This window comes from Pseudophryne corroboree, chromosome 3 (genome assembly GCF_028390025.1).
Source record: "Pseudophryne corroboree isolate aPseCor3 chromosome 3, aPseCor3.hap2, whole genome shotgun sequence".
Lineage (NCBI taxonomy): Eukaryota > Metazoa > Chordata > Amphibia > Anura > Myobatrachidae > Pseudophryne > Pseudophryne corroboree.
Genome location: NC_086446.1, coordinates 406,755,252 through 406,779,029, shown reverse-complemented (window position 1 = coordinate 406,779,029; position 23,778 = coordinate 406,755,252). Strand labels below are relative to the sequence as shown.

At 45.9% G+C, this 23,778-nt stretch overlaps 1 protein-coding gene across 3 annotated transcripts in view; it reads right to left on the bottom strand.

The window, feature by feature from the left end:
* LOC135055754 (arf-GAP with SH3 domain, ANK repeat and PH domain-containing protein 2-like) overlaps positions 1–23,778 on the bottom strand; it is a 317,938-nt gene that overhangs the window by 126,423 nt on the left and 167,737 nt on the right. For all 3 annotated transcript variants that reach the window (XM_063960173.1, XM_063960175.1, XM_063960174.1), the window contains exon 3: positions 1,037–1,182. In XM_063960173.1, coding sequence (XP_063816243.1) covers positions 1,037–1,182 — 146 coding nt within the window. The remainder of the gene's footprint in view (positions 1–1,036; positions 1,183–23,778) is intronic.

The window sequence follows — 23,778 nt, the reverse complement described above, 5'->3', positions numbered from 1 at the left end:
AGGCAACAGCGATGAACGATGCGCGGCCCCGCGCTCGTTCATCGCTGGTGCCCCGTCGGCTGTGCATGCAGGCCAATATGGACGATCTCGTCCATATTTGCCTGCACTTCTGTGGAGCCGGGTGACGGGGGGAGTGAAGAAACTTCACTCCCCCCATCACTGACCCCCCGCCGCCAGCTCACCCGTCTGCCGTATCGGCGGTTGGGCAGCTCGGCGGCATATCGCCATGTCTGTAGGGCCCTTTAGATCTCATGACTAAGATCTCATGACTGAGATCGTAGAGCATCTCAGTCATGCTGGGTGTTTTGCACCGCATGGCGTACGAACAAACAGTAAGTGAGGACACATCTGTATGCACAACATTATGTTTTGACTAATTTTATTGGAAAAATAACAAGTTTAAATCAACATGTATAAAAAAAAATTAAAAAATGACATCACAAGTGAGTTTATTTACATCATTCTCAGTATTCATTACAAAAAAGTGGGACAAGAAGACTTAAACATGCATATTCATGTCAAACGCTCTGCTACTAACTTTCTAACAGAATGAGGGCGATTTATAAATCAGGCGCAAAGAATAGTATGAAGAGATGCATCCACAGCAGGAGGAGGACATACAGTACTTCTTTATAATGGGAAGAAATGACCAAATATGGGCATTTTATAAAGCATGTGGGAAATCCACAGTAATGAGGACCCTATTCTCTGCAGGATTGCTAAAGAAAAAAGATGTAATTGTGCAGGACAAGGTCTTACAATAAAGTATAAAGAATGGAAAGTACATACATGAAAGTGCTCCCAAATTAACAGGAGTATGCAGAACCTTAAAATAATATAAAACAGACTGATTTATCTATTAGATTTTTAAGAATTTGCTTTTTCATTGTCAACCTCTTTAAAATGGACCAGCGGTAACTAACTAGGCACGTTTTAAAGAGAAGTGCAATACTATGTAAACATAAACAATGTAAACTAAACTCAATACTTTAGTACAACGCAATACGGGAAACTTCAACCTGAAATAACAACATACCACATTTTTTATCGGTGGCAACAGCTCCTTTGATAGCTCAGCAAAAGCATTGAAAGCGTTACTCAGAGCTTCCTCTCCATTGTCCCGGCAATTTAGCGAGAGCTTTTCCAAAGTTGCAATATAGACTTCTAGGTGTGTGATGTGCTCTGAAATTAATGCAACAAAAATAACGCAGGTTACTGTGGGAGACAGTTTATGAGAAAATAAACGCAAATCTAATCAATAGGTATCTTGTAATCGATCCAATTTCAATTAATATTCAGAATACAAAAAATAAAAAAGGATAATGATAGCATTACCCAAATTTCACTATGGGGAATGGGGATTGATGATACACTGCTCCGCACCGGCAGGTAAAGCCGCGTTCGCTCGAACACGCTGCCAAAGCTGGGCATATAGGTCAGAATAAATGCATACCAGACCGACAGGCATTTTATCGGACAGCCTGACACCCATCAGATATCTTGGGCAGACACGCCGATATCTCCAGTGTATGCCTCATGATATTTCTGTTCCCACATGAAGGAACTGGGGAAATGTTGGTAGGTTGGCCATGGCAATGTAATACACTGCCAGATGCAGTCACCCAGCAACTTAAAAAATATTGCATCAGAAGGACATGATGGATGATTTGGCATGTCTGAACAATCGATATTTCCATATTGATCATCCACATACAATACACAGTACATCTATCTGGCCAATACACAAATATCATGCGGATTGCCTAGATAATTTTTTAATGTACAGTATGCTTAGCATTTGAAAAGAGAAACCTCCCACGGGGCTCAAGAGGTGGGTGCCCGTCCTGCACATTGTACATAAGGGTGACTAATTAACAGAGTTGGAAAAAAAAAACGGTATAAAAAAAAACAACAAACTTTTTTGTTATTAGGGTTTTTTTTTTTTTGCATTAATGTTTTAAAGAAAAATATATAATCCTGATTATTATATCAATACTGTGAAACATTGTTGTGTATTAGAAACTTTGATTAACCACGTTTTAATGCTTTCTAACATTAACATTCCAACGTTATTAGGCTTTGATATGATTTTACGTCTTTCAATAAAATCAATTTTTTACTGCCGATTATTCCTGACACATCTGAATATATGTAGATAGCAGGGAGGTGTGGTGAGGTAAATGGCTCAGATTTTCACACAGTATATGAGACAAAGGGTGCATATGAGTATTATACACAGGTGCAGCAGTATATACTGCTGGAAAGTTGGTGAGTTTTGATAAGAAATGTGTGGAAAAGATAGGCAAGTGAGGCAGTGCCCCACCTGTCAGACATTTTACTCCAGAGTTTTAATTATAAAAATGATTTGAATAACACAAAGAAGATATTTCTAATACAATCTTTGTATTTTTCATATACTTTATATATAGTCAAAACTCTGGTGTATACGTCAGTATGACAAGAAAGGCTCTGTCTCACCTCACCGCATGTCACTGGTAGACAGACTAAACATATTAAAACATACAACGTACATTCAGAGACATCACAATAGGACTGAAGGTTTTGAATTGAAACAAACATGGAGGAGTGTAATGGCCAAAAATCCGGTGCCGAACTTAAATTACATGTGGGGTTTAAATAAACCTGGTTCGGTTAAGATCAGAGAGGCAGACCTGCTTTACCCCTCAGACACAATGACAATACACAACTCAGGATCAAACTCCATTTTATTTTTATATGCTTAAGGTGACAGAATATGTAACAATTACATTTAGAACTCTTTGTTTACATACACAACAGGAAAGAAAACTTGGGTATAAGCTGGCGTTGTCTTTAAATGGCACAGTCTCGTATAACCAGTAATAACAATAGGCAGGTGAGTTGTGGGAACAGGTAAGCAAGCTGGCACGGTCTTTACAGTAGCACAGTTTCGTATAACCAGCAATAACAATAGGCAGGTGAGATGCGGGAACAGGTAACCAAGCTGGCGTTGTCTTTACAATAGCACAGTCTCGTATAACCAGCAATACAATTATGCAGGTGAGTTGCGGGAACAGGTAAGCAAGCTGGCGTTGTCTTTCCAATAGCACAGTCTATTATAGCCAGCAATAACAATAGGCAGGCGAGTTGCAGGAACAGGTAAGCAAGCTGGCGTTGTTCTTAGAATAGCTTTAAGAGACACTGCTGGGCGGAGCTTGCATAACACAGTCAATAATAACCCGCCTTTGTAATAGTAATAAGCACACAGGTATATTAGCTTTGATAGGCACTGCTGGGCGGAGCTTGCATAACACAGTCAATAATAACCCGCCTTTGTAATAGTAATAAGCACACAGGTATATTAGCTTTGATAGGCACTGCTGGGCGGAGCTTGCATAACACAGTCAATAATAACCCGCCTTTGTAATAGTAATAAGCACACAGGTATATTAGCTTTGATAGGCACTGCTGGGCGGAGCTTGCATAACACAGTCAATAATAACACGCCTTTGTAATAGTAATAAGCACACAGGTATAACAACTTTAACAGGCACTGCTGGGCGGAGCTTGCATAAAACAGTCAATGATGCCCCAGCAGTAGCAGAACCACAAGAGAGAGCAATCATTGGTATTAACATACATTGAACATTAAAAAAAAAAAAAAAATTTATCCTGCCAGCACTATACTCATTCATTAAACCACATTATTATCAATACATATGCAGGGGCGCTGGGTAATTAAGGGGTGCCTACCTCCCATTTTTGATATGTGTGGCACTGCGGAACTGAGGGACGAAGGGGAACCTACCCCCTTTTTTTAATAATATGTACCCCAATGCAGAGTTTGGCAGCGGAAGGGTTAATCACAGGGCAGATGAGGGGAGCATACTCCCTATTACAATAAAATGCGGGCACTGGGAAATAAGGGGAGTCTACCCCCTTAATTTAACTAACCTACAGGGCAACAGAGTGAGGGGAGCCAAACCCCTTAATTTATAAGTCCCCAAATGCAGAGCTTTGCAGCGGAAGGTATGTTACAGGGAGCACTGGAGTTAAAAGGGGAGCCTACCCCCTTTTTAACAATATGTTCCCCAATAACAGAGTCTTTGCAGTGGAAGGTGGAGCAAGGCAGAGTTGGGCAGCGGAAGGGTTAAAGAGGGCTCTCACCACTAGCTGCAGCGCTTCTTCCACCTACGATCGCCTCGGTCTTCGGCACCACCCAGGGTACAAAGCACTGCACTGGGGATGCACCCTTGAACAGCCAATTTCCTTTTTGCAGGCTCTGGTCCACACAGTCCTCCCATCGCCGATGCGTGCCGTCCTTCCGCCAGGGGTCCTCCTCTCTGTGTCAACCTCCCCTCTGCAGCCGCGCTGTCCACGGGTCCTTATTCCTGGTCACCGGGGTCTTCACTCCTTGCTGCAGGCTCCGGTCCATGCCATCCTTCTCCAGCGCAGAAGCCAGGGGTCCTTTCTGGGGTCTTCTCACCCAGGGTCCTCCTCAGCGATGCCTGCGCGCTCTTGGTCTCCACTGTCTGGTCCGTGTCTTCTTGGAGCAGCGGCCTGGGAGGTTCTCCAGTCGTCCCCACGATCCTCTTCACTGTCAGGCAGCGGCGGAGCCGGCTCGCCGTCCACAGGGGTCCTCTAGCTCCTTCTTCCTCCAGCTCACACTGACGAATCCTCTTCTGGCAGGCAACCGCCGGGGTGGCTACTCAGCAAGCAAGGGTAATGTCTCCTCCAGATGTGATCAGCTCCTGGCTGCTCGGCTCCCCGCTCCTCCACGATGGCTGCAGGCGGTGTCCGCTGGTGCGCTGGCTCCACCCTCCAGCTTCGGGTCCCCCAGCTCCACAGACTCCCAGATCCTTCACTCTGGTGGGCGCTTCACAGCACAGCTTCGGCCACTACATGGCAGTGCTCCTCGGGTATGTTCTTTCCATCCTCCGGGTTCCCCTTCTCACGCTGGGGTCCTCTTTTTATGGGTCCTGGTGCTCCATCACCTCCCCTCTCTTCCATGATGACTTGCTCCCCGGCCCCAGCAACAGCCCTCCCCCTGGCCACTCTGCCCTGCGACCTAGGGGACTACTGGGGTTTTTCCCGGGCCAGGGCTGTTGCTGGCCAGAGACGGACACACTCTGACTTCAGTGGCGCCAAATCTCCCTGCCAGAGCTGACAGGGTAAATCAAAAGGCAGCCTAACTGTTCTATGGGCTGTATGGATTTCCCCGTATGTAAGGGGACAATATCCACCCAGGGGACCCCTGCATGATAAGTTAAACCATGATGAGTTTCTCTGTGAATTGCCTCATTAATGTGTTGGAGTGAGTGGTTTACTCTTTAAGAGAGTGGGTCAGATGTATCATCGCTTGGAAAGTGATAAAATGGAGAGTGAAAAAGTAACAGCCAATCAGCTCCTAACTGCCATTTTTCAAACACAGCCTGTGACATGGTAGTTAGGACCTGATTGGCTGGTACTTTTTCACTCTCCATTTTATCACTTTCCAAGCGATGATGCATCTAGCCCAGAGAATATTAGTTGTGGTTTTTCCTGTCCTTATAGGATTTTTAGCAGAAAAGTGTGTGGAGTCTTAGCTGATGCTAGGTAGACTTTACAGCATTGGTTCAGCTCAGCAAATGAAAACCACAAACAAGAATGTGGAATATTACCAGGGGGATTCCCTTATAATAGGCCTTTTTTTAAAGAAGTCATGGTGCCTATAGTCACAGAATAATAAAAGAAAAAAACACAACATAAGGGGTGAGGACCAGGGTGAGGTATATAAGGTAAATAAGGGGAGAAGTGACGAGTGAGGTAAATTTGGACAAATAAGAGTGTTGTGGAACCCCCCTTTTTGCAGGCGGCAAGTATGTTTGGTGGGGAGGCAATCAATTTGCCAGCTGTCAGGATCCAGGCGGTCAGGATACAGATGCCGGAATCCTGACAACAGACAAAGCCGACAGCCAGAATACTGGCTCACGGGTTAATGCCACTTGTGGGTGTCTATGACACCCATAGAGAGAGAACGGATCCTGTGGCGAGCACAGCGAGCCACAGAGCGCTTGCCCCGCTGTCGGCATTCTGGCGAGCAGGATGTCGCTGTCGGGAAACTGACAGCAGGCATCTGGCTCGGCAGGATGTGCCACCCCTGATGCAGTCTTGTATCTTGTGTGTTTTCACATTGAGCATATGTAAGCATGGGTGATGCAAAGTTCAATCACATCTACACTTACTGTACGACTGAAGATTCCTAACTGGTCTGTTGTGGTGCTCTCACATGTTATTTCAATACAGAAAATGAATAAGAGAATTTATGTTCATATTTGGAAAATACAGAAAATTGTTATATTTAAAAGAAGTACTTGAATTTTTACACATTATTGGTTTTAAACTTTTACAGCACTAATTGCATAGGCAAAAATAGGATTTTGGTACTTACCGATAAATCCTTTTCTCCTAGTCCGTAGAGGATGCTGGGGACTCCAAAAGGACCATGGGGGTATAGACGGGATCCGCAGGAGCTTGGGCACACTAAAAAGACTTAATCTGGGTGTGAACTGGCTCCTCACTCTATGCCCCTCCTCCAGACCCCAGTTATAGGAACTGTGCCCAGGAGAGACGGACATTTCAAGGAAAGATTTTTGTTTTAACTATGGGCTACCAAACTACCAGCCCACACCATAAACATACCGTACAACCGGAATAACCTCAAACCAGATAACAGTATGCATTAATGCCAGCAACAAGCTGCAACAAACCAATACACAACCCGTGTATAAACTAAATTAACCAGCAAGAAAAAAACACTGCAAGTAATAGTCCGCACAGGGACGGGCGCCCAGCATCCTCTACGGACTAGGAGAAAAGGATTTATCGGTAAGTACCAAAATCCTATTTTCTCTTACGTCCTAAAGGAAGCTGGGGACTCCAAAAGGACCATGGGGATTATACCAAAGCTCCAGAACGGGCGGGAGAGTGCGGACGACTCTGCAGCACCGACTGAGTAAACGCCAGGTCCTCATCGGCCAGGGTATCAAACTTATAGAACTTAGCGAACGTGTTAGAACCCGACCAAGTAGCCGCTCGGCAAAGTTGTAACGCTGAAACGCCCCGAGCAGCCGCCCAAGATGAGCCCACTTTCCTGGTAGAATGGGCTTTTACCGACTTCGGTACCGGTAGTCCGACCGAAGAATGAGCCTGCTGGATCGTACTACAAATCCAGCGTGCAATAGTCTGTTTTGAAGCGGGATGACCAATCCTGTTGTCAGCTGTCCTAGAGACGTAGATTTTCAACGCTATTACAACATCTAGAGATTTCGGAATCGCCACCGTTTCCGTAGCCACCGGAACCACAATAGGTTGGTTAATGTGAAATGAAGAAACCACCTTCGGTAAAAATTGTTGACGAGTCCTCAATTCCGCCCTATCCGAATGATAAATCAAGTACGGGCTCTTATGAGATAAAGCCGCCAACTCCGACACCCGCCTGGCAGATGCCAGCGCCAAAAGCATAACCACCTTCCAGGTGAGAAACTTCAACTCAACCTTACGCAAAGGTTCAAACCAGGAAGACATGAGAAACCGTAAGACAACATCAAGGTCCCAACCGTAAAACAAAAAAAAAAAATGTGAAAAACTCATGTCGACCTTTAGACCTGTCGACCTAGCACATGTCGACCTAGAAACCCTGTCGACCTTCCATCCATGTCGACCTAGTGACTGTCGACCTATAGTGGTCGACCTAAACATTGTCGACCTAGACACTGTCGATCTTCAGACCGGATCCCGATCAGAGTGAGGTAAAACTTGTTTAACCACCCTCTGACGCTTGAACCTATCTGGTTTCTTAGGCGGGACGGATGGCTCGGGATCATCCGTAATCTGTAGAATTCATTTAATAGCCTCCAAAAGATCAGGAACATCCACATGTGAACTACCCTCCCCATCAGCAGTATCTGAGTCAGAACCTGTGGGGTCAGTGTAAGTGCCATCTTCATCAGACGAGGTGTCAGTGACAGCAGTGGATTGGGAGGAGACAAGCACTCGCTTAGAGGACCCCTTGGACTTAGGCGAGCGTCAGACTTTTTTGTAGTCAGGGACTGGTTCAACTTCTTCAATTGAACAGATAAATCGTCCGCCCACGGCGGGTTAGCTGCAGGGACCACATACGGTTGTACCGGCATTGGGGGTCCTATAGGGGATGTTCGTTTATGAACTAGCGTATGCAGAAGCGTGGAAAAAGCGGCCCACGGTGGGTCATTATGTACCTCCGTTGCCACAGTCCCACTGGGGGGCAAGGAGCCCCCAGAACCAGAGCCCACAGCTGCTATATTCCCCTCATAGGGATCTGTGGCTTCAGCAACACCGGCAGTGTGTTCAGCCCCAGAACCGTTACCCTCAGAAGCAGACATGATATAACTTGCAGTATCAGGTAACACAGTACAATTGGCAGCAGCACAATACCTCTTACCCAAACCCATGCGCAGTGTAGTCAGCACTAGCAGAGATAAAAGAGAGATATGGTGACTAAATCACAGAGAAAAATACGTATTAAAGTATATCTTTGTGAAAATCCTATATCAATATAAAACCTGACGCACCAAGCCCCCTCAGGTTCTAGAATAAAGGGATAGCAAGTTGAGTGAAAGACACGAAATGGACACCACTCAGCTATCTAATGCACACACAAATAGTCACAGTTTGTACAATGCAGAGGTTATTACTAACAATAATACTGCACTGGACTAGCTTATATATATAGCTATATAGTCAATAGATATAACACTGCACAGTAAGAACTGGATGTATATCACAGGGTAATTGTACTAGAAAACCCTGACTAAATGCACTCTTTCTTAACTAGCACTGTCTAAAAAGGCAGGTAGAATACTTAAGTGTCATGTAAAGTCACAGCACTGAGAACCAGGCGGCTTTACAGAGGAGGATTTGCCCAAGCATTCCCAGGAACAGTGAAGCTGAGGGATAATGGCGCCCAGATACGGACAGGGAGTGAGGGAGAGACAGATATACAGCTCCAGGGCGGGAACATTTGCGGGAAATGGCGCCCTGGGGGAGGGGCTTCAGGCCTAAGCCTTATCCCCCTGCTGGCAAAACCACTGTGGGCTACTGAAAATGGTTTAGAGAGAAAACCTGACCTGCACCCATGCCCTGGTGATCTAGTGGGATCGCCTGTACTGCCACAGTGTCCACCGCCTGCGCGCGCAGCCCGCCTCCCACTGACCGCTCCAGATCGCGATAAAGACCGGGTCCCGCAAGCTGGACCCACTCACCACCTCCCGAAGTGCGGCCACGCGATCCCGGAGAGCCCCCATCATGTGTGCCTGACGTGAAGAAAACCGGAGCCTCCTGCTGTAGTTACCCGGCAACCAGGGTTCGGGAGTGTACAGCGCCGCTGGGGAGAGCTGGGGCTGCAGCAGTGAATGTCTTCTGACATTTACCACCGCTGCTGCCCTTGAAGTCTTCACTTTTTTCTTCAAAAAAAGCTCTTCTTAGGGCTGCCTGGAGCAGCCCCTCTGTTATGTGCCTGCTTACTGCAGCACCAACTACAGAACTGAGCTCCTGTGCAGGGAGGCGGGGTTATAGAGGAGGCGGCGCTGTGCATTCTGGGAACAGTCAAAGCTTTGAGCCTGTTGGTGCCTCGGATCAAGATCCTACTCTACACCCCATTGTCCATCCTTGTGGAGCCCAGTGTACCCCGCAGCAGAAAGAAGTTTAATGGCAGCAGAGACAGGTGTTGTTACAAGGAATATTGAAATCACCTAATGGATCCGAGTTGAATGATTATTTCCAACTGTACAAGCACAAAAATGTCTGAAAACCCCTATGGTGCATTGTTACACAGAGGGTAAGCACAAAGGTGCTGTTGTGATTGGACACACGGTATCAGAAGTGCGCCTGAAAAGAGATGGGAGTTCCTTGACGATGACTGGGAGGTGGCCAGTAGTGCACGCAAAAATGTCAGTTTAGTGGAAGTGTCAGTGAAAGCGGCTGTGCGCACAGTCACACAGCCACAAGCACAGCAGGCCATGGTAAGATGGATAAATTGTACCTGCCATAGGGTGATTGTGTGACCGACCGATGGCTGCATATAAGGATGCAGCAATCAGTATTACAGCATGCACAGGTGCTAAAAGTAGGGGTCTCTTCTGCCCTTACACATGTTGCCACACGGATGTACACAAGTGCCACCAATAGCAGCTGTTGCATGAGGTTTTTGGGTGCTACTCGGAATAAATGAGTCAGGCAGCAAAGTTGTGAAGGGATTTGGAAACCTGGACGGCAATAAATGGCAGCAGCTCGAAGATTGATTAAAAACAGTGAAGTGAATAGTATGGCCTTCAATGGAACAGAAAATAAGGGAGGGTGCAGGGGGCGAGCAGTCAGTTTCCCGGATGCCGGGATCCCGGCGGTCAGGATACAGACGCCGGGATCCCGACAGCCAAGGTAATCCCGGCGGTTGGAATCCCGACCGGCTCCTGGAATCCCCAAACGGGAGGTGGTCCACGCCACCACCCAAGGGGGAATAATGTGTGGCGAGTGCAGCAAGCCCATGAGGGGACACGATGCGCTCGTCGTCAGGGTCCCGCCTGTCGGGATTCCAGTGTCGGACTTATGACCGCCAGGATCCCATACTGATCACGTTCAGGGTTATGACTGGGATGGTACAGCTTGAAGAAAGAAGGCAATTCCACTACCTTGTACATTTTCAGATCTGCTAGTATGGCTATGAGAAAGTCTCACATAGAAGAGAACTGCAGGGAATATCGGCCTAATTCAGACCTGATCGCTCGCTAGGTTTTTTTTGCAGACCTGCGTTCGCATAGTCGCTGCCCATAGGGGAGTGTATTTTTACTTTGCAAGTGTGTGAACGCATGTGTAGTAGAGCTGTACAAACACATCTTGTGCAGTCTCTGAGTAGCCCAGGACTTACTCAGCCGCTGCAATCACTTCAGCCTGCCCGGGACCGGAATTGACGTCAGGAACCCTCCCTGGAAACGCTTGGGAACGCCTGCGTTTTTCCAACCACTCCCAAAAAACGGTCAGTTGACACCCACAAACGGCTTTTTCCTGTCAATCTCCTTGCGAACGCTCATGCAAATGGATTCTTCGCACAAACTCATCGCTGAGCAACGATCTGCTTTGTACCCGTGCAACGCGCCTGCGCATTGTGGTGCATACGCATGCGCAGTTTAGACCTGATCGCAGGCTGTACGAAAACGCAGCCTAGCGATCAGGTCTGAATTACGCCCATAATGTCAGAGGAGGTAAGGCAGGTTTTCTGTAATGGGAAGGAGGTTGAAGGACTTTGAGATGAATAGATCATGGATGAATGCAAGTTTATTATAAATGGGTTTTAACCACTTAGAAAATGGCAATCAACTGTCAGATCAATTGGTAAAAAGAAAATACAGTACAGTATGATTAACAAATTGACAGACATGCACAACCTTAAATACATGTTAAATTTAGCTATTTTGTAAAATCAATTAAATTCTTATCACAGTCACACAATAAGTGAATACATACAGATATTCCCAGTTCATCAATACAGTTGCGGTTCTCATTTTTAACTTGTGTCCAGTCAAACATAAAAGCATGCATTAGTAGGAGTATTTTCTGCTTGCCACACAGTTTCTTGTGTGAGGCCCGGTGTTCATTTTGTTGACAAAAATTCTGTCTAAACATATACATCGACTATAGCTTACTTCAGGACTAAAATAAGACTAAAATGAAAATGGGGATCACTGACTAAATCTTAATAAATCAGAGCAAAAAAAAAGACAGACTAAAACCAAACTTAAAATCCTTGTCAAACTTAACACTGGAAGTAGGGTTTTTCCTTTTTTTTTTTATATATATATTTTTATTCAAGAAAAAAATACAGCATCCATCCAAAAACATGGTATAGGGTCGGCATGGCCCAACAGAGAAATACATAGAGAACACAAATAGGGCAAAAGAGACAAAAACACAACAGCTCTGTACTTTCATACAGGTTGAGTATCCCATATCCAAATATTCCGAAATACAGAATATTCCGAAATACAGAATTTTTTGTGCGAGACTGAGATAGTGAAATCTTTGTTTTCTGATGGCTCAATGTACACAAACTTTAATACAAAATGTTATTAAAAATATTCTATTAAATGACCTTTTGGCTTCTTGTATAATGTGTATATGAAACAAATGATTTGTATGTACACAAACTTTGTTTAATGCACAAAGTTATTTAAAAAATTGGCTACAATTACCTTCAGACTGTGTGTATAAGGTGTATATGAAACATAAATGCATTCTGTGCCTAGATTTGGGTCCCATCGACATGATATCACATTATTATATGCAGTTATTCCAAAATACAGAAAAATCCGATATCCAAAATACTTCTGGACCCAAGCATTTTGGATAAGGGATACTCAACCTGTATTATATTTAGAACACAGAAACACAGAATTGTATGGCAGATAAGAACCACTTGGCCCCTCTAGTCTACCCCTTTTTTTTAACCATATTGTTACCTCAAACCCTAGTTGATCCTTATTTCTTTGAAAGGGCATCCTTATGTCTATCCTATGCATGTGGTCCATGTGGTCAAACATACAGACTTCCAGACCATTTCCCTAGTTAGTGGCGATAAGGTAGCCAAGTACGGGAGCCATAGTCAACATCTAAGGAGCACTCCACCCAGTCCATATGATATAGACAGGCAAGTCTCGGCATTATCAGCGATAAAGAAATGGGGTCTGCCTTAATCCACTGAGATAAGATAGTCTTTCTGGCTACTGCTGCAATTCTAGCTAGTAACAAGTGGACTTCCTTAGAAATCCTGTAGGGGGTGCAGGGGGAATGATTCCACAACATCAAAGACATATAGGGAATCTGCAGTTTATTGTTAATGAAGGAATGCACCTCCACCCATAAACCATGGACTGGCACGCCCATATACAATGAATAATGTCAGCATCAGGGGAAGAGCATTTAAAACAGAATTGTCTGAGACAGTGGGTGAATACTGAAGGTGGGGGGTAAAATATACCCTATGTAATATTTTATAGTGCATTTCCGCATAGGGTGAGGAAACCAGTTGCTTATTGAGGGTAGTACAGGACTTAATAATAGTTTTAAATCCAAATCCAGAAAGGTGTCCCTCCACTTAGCCAAACCAGTAGTAACTTTGGAAAGATCCAGCTTTCTCCTAGTGTGATCATAAAGTAAAGAAGTGCAGTGGAGCCTGACTGACCTATACCTCACCACTGCATGTAAAGGACTAGACTTTTCAGCAGGTGAAGACGGGATAACAGGCTCTCAATATAACCTGGAAGTAGGCAAATAGTGGGAAATGTAAGTAGGATAACATGCCCTAAGCTGAACAAGGGGTAACAAGAGAAGTACTCCTCGTCCATGAATTGATGTACTAACCGGAGCCCATTGGAGGTGCCAAGACCGGACCACTATGACAGTTTCAAAACGTTGAAGATCGGTATTAGAAATCAGGGGTAAAAAGGAGTGGATGAAACAGAGACCAAGAAAAACAACAGGGGGGGGGTCTGTGTAATAAACCGGCCAAAGGACAATCAGGACTAAAAGCGATCGAAGCTCATATAGACAAAATTGTGTACCAGAGTGTACCAATAATTGGCTGCAAGAGTGTAATCCTGAACACAAGGAGATTTATCCCACCTAAAAGCAGAGGTTGTTGTAATTTAAATAACGAGATTCTAGGGCGCTTGCCCGCCCATATCAAGTTAGTCAATTAATGGTAAATGTTCTCAATAAAATCCATTACAGTATCATTAAACTGTTTGCCAATGTTATGACTAAAATATTGACTAAAATTAAAACGAGACCCACCGACTAAATACTAACTAAAACAAAGCAAAAGAAAAAGACTTTAAACCAACAATTTTAAGTAAGCGACTAAGACTAAATGTAATTTTTTGTTCAAATTAACACTGGTAAGGCCCAGTTAATTTTCACATCTCTGAGTGTACACAGACTTTTTTTTTTTGGAACAGAATGACAAATAGAGGAGAATTCAACTGGGCGCGAGGTTTAGCGAGGTAGAAAAAACCTTGTGTACCTTGTGCCCAATTTTGGATTACCACGGGTATGCATGCTCCGGATACCTGCAGTATCCAAATTTAAAAAACAAATGGTCCCAGCGGCCGGCTCCAGGGGGAAGGGGTGACACTGCACGTGGGGTAACACACTCATATGCAAACACACACACACACAAAACTACATACTCAACGCAGCTGCAAAAGATAGGCTCCTGACGTTGGATGCAGAAGACACCGCTTTGGAAGGTTAGCAATTACAGACTAATTAAGCTATATGTAAACTAATGTGCCAGTGATTTTTCATAAAATGAACGATTTTGGAAAAAGACTTGCTCTCATGGTACGAGAAAAAAAGTCGCAGTGATTTCAGTCCTCTAACTAAACTGGAAAACCCAGCGGCTGAATGCTGTTTTGTTAACATTACTTATATGTACCAATAAACTGTATTTCTATATTTTAACATAAAATCCTGAGATTCAGAGTATATTTACTGACATAGAACAAAAGTGGTGAAGGATTACAAGGTACCCCTAGTGGCAACGGTATTATGGAAATAATCGGCTATTTGCATGCATTTCACATGCATTAACCTTTGAAGACATACTGTACATCACTGACACATGTAAATAAGCTTTTCTCTTTCACTTATGTTAATAACCTTATTTGCTTCTGTAAGATAACTAAAATCTTTATAGTTTTTTTTATAACAAAAAGCATATCATAAACCCTTCTATTTTCTATGTAGCAATGCTTCCAAAATAACATCTGCCAGTGAGTCCCCAAAACAGATGCCAGATCATTATGCTCATCTCCCTGATGAGAAAGTGCTGTATGTATCCTTTATTAACCTTTTTACATAGAAATCCAATTTCGCATCCTCATTTTCATAAACTGAATCGAATAGCTTATTGGTTTTATTCTACAATACATAGTGTTTCGTTATAGATTCAGTCTAACAGGACTCAGCGAAATGTATAAGGCATGAAGGCTTAGCACCCCATATATACCCCTTTCACACCGCCAATGCCGGATCCCACCTGGGAATTGGAAACGGGTCCTTCCCGGGTGGGATCCGTCATTGGACCCTATCAGCAGGCTAAACAACTCGGCAATTTGCAGAGTCGGTTGCCATAGCGGTGGGGGCAGGGGCGGAGCCAGCTGCGGGGGCAGAGCTGGGAGATGAGCTTATCTCCGTGCCGCTTCTCCCTATGTAGTGAACGGGTTGCATCGACCCGGGAAACCGTTCACGCTGCCACTGACCCAGTATTCAACCTGGGAATAACACGGCTTTATTCCCGGGTTGAAAAACCGGGTCAGGCGACCAGTGAAAATCGTCCGTGGCCCTTTAACACTGCACACCGACCCGAAAATATGCCAGGTCGATACCGGGTTATTTGTGCGATGTGAAAGTTGTATCACTGAGTTAGTTACTCTATCACAGGCAATGCTCCAACTTCAATTCAGCAATTATACTTTCCTTGGAGCATGCAGAATATTACCTGTAACCTATCCTGTTCGGTTTATGAAACCCATTTTTCTTAATAAAACTTAGCAAAGGCAATGCGGCTGACTGCAGCAACTTCTCTAATGAAAAGATAAGCAATGCTGCAAACCTGCCATGCCAGTATTCTCCCTTGTCCCTTGTGCTGAAAGCAGATAAAAGCAACACAGAGTTGTCATAACTTAGAGGTTGATAATGGATACCCTTTCTCATCATAGAGATAAGCATAGCCGCTTGGCATCTGTTTTGGGGCCCACAATGGCAGCTTTTTTAATTTAAGAATCAATCCTACTATAAAAATGAGTAAATATTATATTAAACATTCTGGCACTGAAGTTGGCTGTAATTGCTCCCAGACTGCTTGCACAGAACTAAATAAGTGAAATTGCCCGTATGGGTCACCACTATTCATATGCTTGGATTACTTGCTGGTAATGGTGTACATTTGGTTCTGGAGCATGCATTGTCAAAAATGCTGAGATAAGCTTGCAAACAAATTTGCATTTAACTCTGCATCAGTGCCTTAGAAACCCTCCAAAAAGAAGAAGCTGGGTGTATGAACTTAATTTTAAGGAATGCAGTTCACTGGGAACTTGCAGTATCACTAAGGCTCAAAGCACTTTGGGGGCAATACAGAGTTGATCGCAGCAGCAAATTTGTTAGCAGTTGAGCAAAACCATGTGCACTGCAGGGGGGGCAGATATAACATTTGCAGAGAGTCAGATTTGGTGGGTTATTTTGTTTCTGTGCAGGGTAAATACTGGTACTTTACACTCCCATTACCCCTATGTGTACAAGACGCCATGATGCTTGCGGGTTCAGTATGAGATTTCGACACTTAATATATAGACAAAGTCGGCGTGGGGATCCACACACGGGGGTAATGCTACTTTGAGTATTTTGTAACCAGTGCGGGTAGGGCAATCTTAACAACAGTGTAGGCCCCTGGGGAATAACAATGCACTGGGGCCCCTACCCATCTGCCATCAGTAGGTTTGGAGGGTACTATCAGCGGCTGTGTTGATGTCCCGCGGGCAGTAGGGGGTGTTCTATCTTCCGCTCAGCATGTAGGACCTGGAGCAGTAATTTCTGCTAATTACTCCTTTACTGCACAGATGGTGGAGATAGGGCGGGAGGAAAAACAATAAACTGTAGAAACGGGCATTGGGCTGAATAAAGGGGTCCCGGTACATGACTTCCAGGGTGGTAGGGGTGGATAGTGGCGTGGGCTTAATATTCATCATTTTCCAGTGGGAGGGCAGCATGCTTGACAGCAGATTTCTCCAATCCTGGAAATAGAATTTTTAGCTAGAGACTAGAGAGTCCCACCTTTCAGGAGGTACTGTGGACTTGGGGATCAGAGTTCACGAGCCAGAGCAATCCACCAATGAAAATATAAAACTGCATACCAGGAGTGTGGAGCTGGAGCAGGGGCCAGCTGCTGGAAGGCTGATATTTCTGGTTCTGGGCATAATAGAGGCAAGCTGCCAGTAAGTCAGACAGAACCCAAGAAATCTGTCTGGGAAGAGCAATTAACAGGCTCGGATGGGGACGACTGCTTTGAAGTTGGATATCTTCAGTTCCCCAGGGCCAATTTAAAAAAATCTGGTACCCCTGGAAAAAGGGGACCCTCAGCTATCAGCCTGGGACCCTTTGACTCCTGGGTCCCTTGAGCAACTGCCCATTGAGCCCATATAAAAAGACGGCCCTGCCTGCGGATGTTACAAACTTTGTGCTGCAGGACTGGCATATGACTTTCTCCTGACCTACTGCACAGCAGTATAAACTAGAGATGAGCGGGTTCGGTTCCTCGGAATCCGAACCCCCCCGAACTTCAGCCTTTTTACACGGGTCCGAGGCAGACTCGGATCTTCCCGCCTTGCTCGGCTAACCCGAGCGCGCCCGAACGTCATCATCCCGCTGTCGGATTCTCGCGAGGCTCGTATTCTATCGCGAGACTCGGATTCTATATAAGGAGCCACGCGTCGCCGCCATTTTCACACGTGCATTGAGATTGATAGGGAGAGGACGTGGCTGGCGTCCTCTCCGTTAGAATAGATAGAGACACTTGAGTTGATTACTTAGTAATTTTGGGGAGCATTAGGAGTACTCAGAGTGCAGAGTTTTGCTGATAGTTAGTTACTAGTGACTGACCACCACCAGTTTTATTTATTATTTAATATAATCCGTTCTCTGCCTGAAAAAAAACGATACACAGTCACATACCATATCTGTGCTCAGCCTCAGTGTGCTGCATGATAATATCATCTATGTATATTTGACTGTGCTGAGTGCTCAATGCTCACAGCTGAATTGTGGGGGAGACTGGGGTGCAGTTATAGCAGGAGTACAGTGCACACTTTTGCTGCCAGTGTGACTGACCAGTGACCACCAGTATATTGTCTGCCTGAAAAAGTTAAACACTCCTGTGGTGTTTTTTTTTTTTATTCTATAAACGCATTCTGCTGACAGTGTCCAGCAGGTCCGTCATTCATTATATTATATAAATATTTACCTGCAGTAGTGTTATATTTTTTTTGTTCATCTCTATCATCTTTATCATCTCTATATTAGCAGACGCAGTACGGTAGTCCACGGCTGTGGCTACCTCTTGTTAGGGTCTCCTGCCCTGTGCTGCCACGTCGTCATGGCAAACGGGAGACAAGTGCTAGTGGAGTAACCTGAGCGCAGCTGATACTCCGGTTCGGGTCTTTTGCTGTGCAGTGGTTATAGGCTCTGTGCACGGCAGGGGATCCGGTGCTGGTTTTTGTGCTCACAGTCTGTGAGGTCTGAGTGGGGCGTGGACAGCACCTGCTTTATAAGGCCTCTTTTCAGGGTAAGCAGATGCTGCTGAATCTTTGTTGGTTAGTCAGTTCATGAAAGTTAGCCAGTACTGTGTAGCTTTGTATTTGTTTGTTGCTTACTGCAAATAGGCCTGACGATTTGGTATTACACTCTGCCAATCCAGACCTAGCAGTAAGACTGGAGTCAGTCGTTTAGCTTGCTGGGGTTCTGTTACTACTCTGTGAACTTAGCAAGTTTGCGCCTGTATTCTAAGACTTGCCTGTCTAATCCTGTCTCACTGTGCTAGGTGTCAGGGGTCAGTTTGGTGGCGGTAAGCTAAAACCTGTGCACTGCAAGTGAGAATTAGGATTGTGGAGATTCTCCTTGTGTCTATCATTCCATCTCTGACCAAGGAGTTTACGGCCACACCCGTTGGTAACCCTTTAGGGTTTTGCTGTTGCCCTTAGCAACAGCATTTCGGGTTCTCTACGTATTAAAACACAACATCTTGCTTTTCCATCTGAGCAGTTCTCATACAAGGGAGATACCCAGTTCCTTAGCCTCTGGGCTTCTCTGTTCACTTTGTGTGTATTTTGTTACCCTATCACCTTCTGTGTACATTATGTCATATCCCCCAGTTTGTCTGTGAGTCCATCTGTTTTGCATAACAGTTCAAACACCAGTACATTCCTGCAGACACTGGAGTGCATAACAGTTCTGACACCAGTACTTTCCTGCAGGCACTGGTGTGCATAACATATTCAGCAGCCTAATACTCCTGTTGAAATTTTGTGGGAATATGGAGGATACCCCTCAAAATACGTTGCAACAGGTGGTCGATCAGGTGCAGGTCCTGACTCGACAATTTAATGATTTGTCCATTAAAATGCACACCTCCCAGGCTGCTGGCGGAGCTCCCGCAGCAGCAGCACCTGCAGGGGTTAAAGAGCCGAAAGTAAATCTCCCGGATCGTTTTTCTGGAGATCGCTCGCAGTTCTTTTGTTTCAAGGAGAGCTGCAAGCTATACTTCCGGCTTAGGCCTCAGTCTTCTGGGTCGGAGATTCAGCGGGTGGGCATAGTGATTTCCTTGCTACAAGGAGACCCACAGGTCTGGGCATATGGGTTGCAGCCTGACTGTCCGTCGCTTAAAAGTGTTGATGCTTTTTTTACGGCACTGGGCATGTTGTATGATGACCCTGACAAGACGGCCTCAGCCGAGGCTCAGATTTCGATCCTTAAGCAAGGGCGAAGGCCAGTTGAGGTTTACTGTACGGAGTTTCGGAGGTTGGCCCATGATACCCAGTGGAATGACCCAGCCCTGAGACACCAGTACCGAAGAGGTCTTTCTAACCAGATAAAGGACCAACTGGTACAATATCCCTTGCCTGATAGCTTGGATCAGCTCATGCAGTTATCCATCCGGGTGGATAGGCGGCTGAGAGAGCGTAGGCTTGAAAGGGAGACTGAGATTTCCTTCCTTCCCAAGGGAACCTCAGACTCTGAGGAATTTTCTGAGGAGCCTATGCAGATTGGGGCTACCCGCCTCTCCTCGCGTGAGAAGACGCGGAGGAGACAGCAGGGGTTGTGTTTGTACTGTGGGAATAAAGGTCATGTGGTAGTATCATGCCCAGAAAAGCCGGAAAACTTCAGGGCCTGAGGGTGATGGGAAATATCCTGTCAGGCCAGAAGTCAGAATTTCCCAAGAAGACTTTTATCATTCCGGTGACCTTGAAGATCCTCGGTCAAACTGTCAAGACTGAGGCCTTTGTGGACAGTGGGGCTGACGGGGTTTTTATGGACCGCCAATTCGCTTTGAAACACTCTGTTCCCTTAGTACCCTTGGCATCGGAAATTGAGATTTGTGGGTTAAACGGGGAACCATTATCCCAAGGTAAAATTACCTCTTGCACTAGCCAGATTTCTTTGTTTATTGGAGCCACACACTCTGAAAAATTGTCCTTTTATGTGACTGTCTGTACTTTTGCCCCATTGGTGTTGGGGTTACCCTGGTTAAGGGCCCACAATCCTCAATTTGACTGGGTCTCTGGGGAGATTCTTAGTTGGGGTACTGATTGTTTCAGGAGTTGCTTGAGCCTTCCAGTCAGGCTCTCGCAGCTAAGTTTGCCAGGATTGCCAGGGTGTTATGCAGATTTTGCGGACGTGTTCTCCAAAAAAGTTGCAGAGGTACTACCTCCCCATCGCCCCTATGACTGTGCCATTGATTTGTTGCCAAATGCTAAGCTTCCCAAGAGCAGGTTGTACTCCCTGTCACGTCCTGAGACTCAGGCTATGGCAGAGTACATTCAGGAGAACTTGGCTAAGGGATTTATCAGACCTTCACAGTCTCCAGTTGGGTCGGGGTTCTTCTTCGTGGGTAAAAAGGACGGTTCGTTGCGACCCTGCATCGACTTCAGGGAATTGAACCGTATCACGATTAAAAACTCATACCCACTGCCTCTCATTTCGGTCTTGTTTGACCAGCTTCGTACTGCCACCATTTTTTCTAAGATTGACCTACGCGGTGCGTACAATCTAATCCGAATAAGAGAGGGGGATGAATGGAAGACTGCCTTTAATACCCACTCAGGGCATTATGAATATTTGGTGATGCCTTTTGGGCTCTGTAATGCCCCGGCAGTCTTCCAGGATTTCATGAATGATGTGCTCAGGGAATATTTGGATAGATTCTTAGTTGTATACTTAGATGACATCCTAATCTTCTCCCATTCCCTGGAGGAACATCGGAAGCATGTACGCTTAGTCCTCCAGAAACTCAGAGACCACCGGCTTGGGGCGAAGCTGGAGAAGTGCGAATTTGAAGTTCAGCAAATCGCATTTCTAGGATATATTATCTCCCCAGAAGGTTTCCAAATGGAGGGTTCCAAGGTACAGGCAGTCCTGGATTGGGTGCAGCCCACTAGTTTGAAGGCGCTTCAGCGTTTCCTGGGCTTTGCAAATTTTTATAGACGATTTATCGCTGGATTTTCGTCTATAGTGGCGCCCTTGGTGGCACTCACTAAGAAAGGGGCGGATGTTGCTCACTGGTCTTGTGAGGCTAAAGCCGCTTTTGCCCGTCTCAAAAGGGCATTTGTTTCGGCCAAGGTGCTGCGACACCCAGATCCAGAGCGTCCTTTTGTGGTGGAGGTGGATGCCTCTGAGATGGGTATTGGGGCAGTGCTTTCTCAGATGGGAGTGTCTGATAATCGCCTTCATCCCTGTGCTTACTTTTCCCGTAAATTTTCGCCTGCCGAGATGAATTATGACGTGGGTAACCGGGAATTGTTGGCTATTAAGGATGCACTCGAGGAGTGGAGACACTGGCTTGAGGGGGCTAAGTTTGTGGTCTCAATTCTCACTGACCATAAGAATCTGGCATATTTAGAGTCAGCGAAGCGTCTCAATGCCAGGCAGGCACGATGGGCTTTGTTTTTTGCTCGCTTTAATTTTTTGATAACATATCGCCCTGGGTCAAAAAACATCAAGGCTGATGCGCTCTCGCGGAGTTTTGCTCCAATCCAGGAGACCACCGAGGAGCCGTTGCCCATTGTTTCCCCATCATGTATTAAAGTGGGCATTACCCAGGACCTCTTATCATTAGTCCTTAGAGCACAGGAGCAGGCTCCTCCAGACCTTCCGGTAGGTCTTTTGTTTGTGCCTCCTAGGTTAAGACAGCGAGTGTTCCTGGAATTCCATGCCAAGAAGTCGGCAGGTCACCCGGGTATTGCCAGAACTCGGGAGTTGCTATCTAGGGCGGTGTGGTGGCCCTCGGTGGCTAAGGATGTGGATCAGTGGGTTCGGGCATGTGACATCTGTGCCCGAAATAAGACTCCTAGAGGGGTTCCTGTTGGCCCATTACATCCACTCTCTATCCCATCTAAGCCATGGACCCACATTTCAATGGATTTTGTGGTGGACTTGCCCAAATCCTCGGGGATGACAGCCATCTGGGTTGTCGTTGACAGGTTTTCGAAGATGGCGCACTTCGTTCCACTGGTTGGGCTGCCATCAGCCAGACGCCTGTCTGAATTATTTATGCTGCATGTTGTGCGTCTCCACGGGTTGCCACTTGATGTGGTCTCTGACCGCGGATCCCAGTTTGTGGCCAAATTCTGGAGGGCATTTTGTTCCGATCTCCAGATTTCTGTCAGCTTGTCGTCAGGCTACCATCCGCAGTCTAATGGGCAGACTGAAAGGGTGAACCAGTCCTTGGAGCAGTTCCTCAGGTGTTATGTCTCCAAGTGTCAGACTGACTGGGTTGCTCATCTGTCCATGGCGGAGTTTGCCTATAACAACGCGGCTCACTCTGCTACAGGGATCTCTCCCTTCCTTTGTGTGTATGGGCATCATCCTAAGGCCAATTCTTTTGACCCCCTGGACTCCACGCCTGGTGGTTCCTCTGTGGTTTCGGTCCTTAGAGGTATTTGGCGGAAAGTGAAGAAAGCCCTTGTGTCTGTGTCATTAGTGACCAAAAGGGTTTTTGATAAGCGGAAAAGACCCTGCAGCTTCAAATTAGGAGACTTCGTCTGGTTGTCTACCAAGAATTTGAAGTTGAGACAGCCATCTCATAAGTTAGGGCCCCGGTTCATCGGCCCTTATAAGATCACCAGGGTTATCAATCCGGTGGCATTTCAGTTAGATCTGCCCCGTTCTTTGGGTATCAATAAAACATTTCATTGTTCCCTTTTAAAACGGGCGATTAGTAATCCTTCTTCCAGTGGAAGACCTTCCCCTATTCTGATACGTGGCCAGAGGGAGTTTGTTGTTGAAAGGATTCTTGACTCCAAGGTGGTTCGGGGTCGGCTGTCATTTTTGGTGCACTGGAAGGGGTATGGCCCGGAGGAGCGGTCGTGGGTGCGCAGTTGTGATCTTCATGCCCCCAGACTGATACGCTCATTCTTCTCGCAGTTCCCCGATAAACCAGGTGGTAGGGGTTCTTTGACCCCTCGTCAGAGGGGGGGTACTGTTAGGGTCTCCTGCCCTGTGCTGCCACGTCGTCATGGCAAACGGGAGACAAGTGCTAGTGGAGTAACCTGAGCGCAGCTGATACTCCGGTTCGGGTCTTTTGCTGTGCAGTGGTTATAGGCTCTGTGCACGGCAGGGGATCCGGTGCTGGTTTTTGTGCTCACAGTCTGTGAGGTCTGAGTGGGGCGTGGACAGCACCTGCTTTATAAGGCCTCTTTTCAGGGTAAGCAGATGCTGCTGAATCTTTGTTGGTTAGTCAGTTCATGAAAGTTAGCCAGTACTAGCTTTGTATTTGTTTGTTGCTTACTGCAAATAGGCCTGGGGATTTGGTATTACACTCTGCCAATCCAGACCTAGCAGTAAGACTGGAGTCAGTCGTTTAGCTTGCTGGGGTTCTGTTACTACTCTGTGAACTTAGCAAGTTTGCGCCTGTATTCTAAGACTTGCCTGTCTAATCCTGTCTCACTGTGCTAGGTGTCA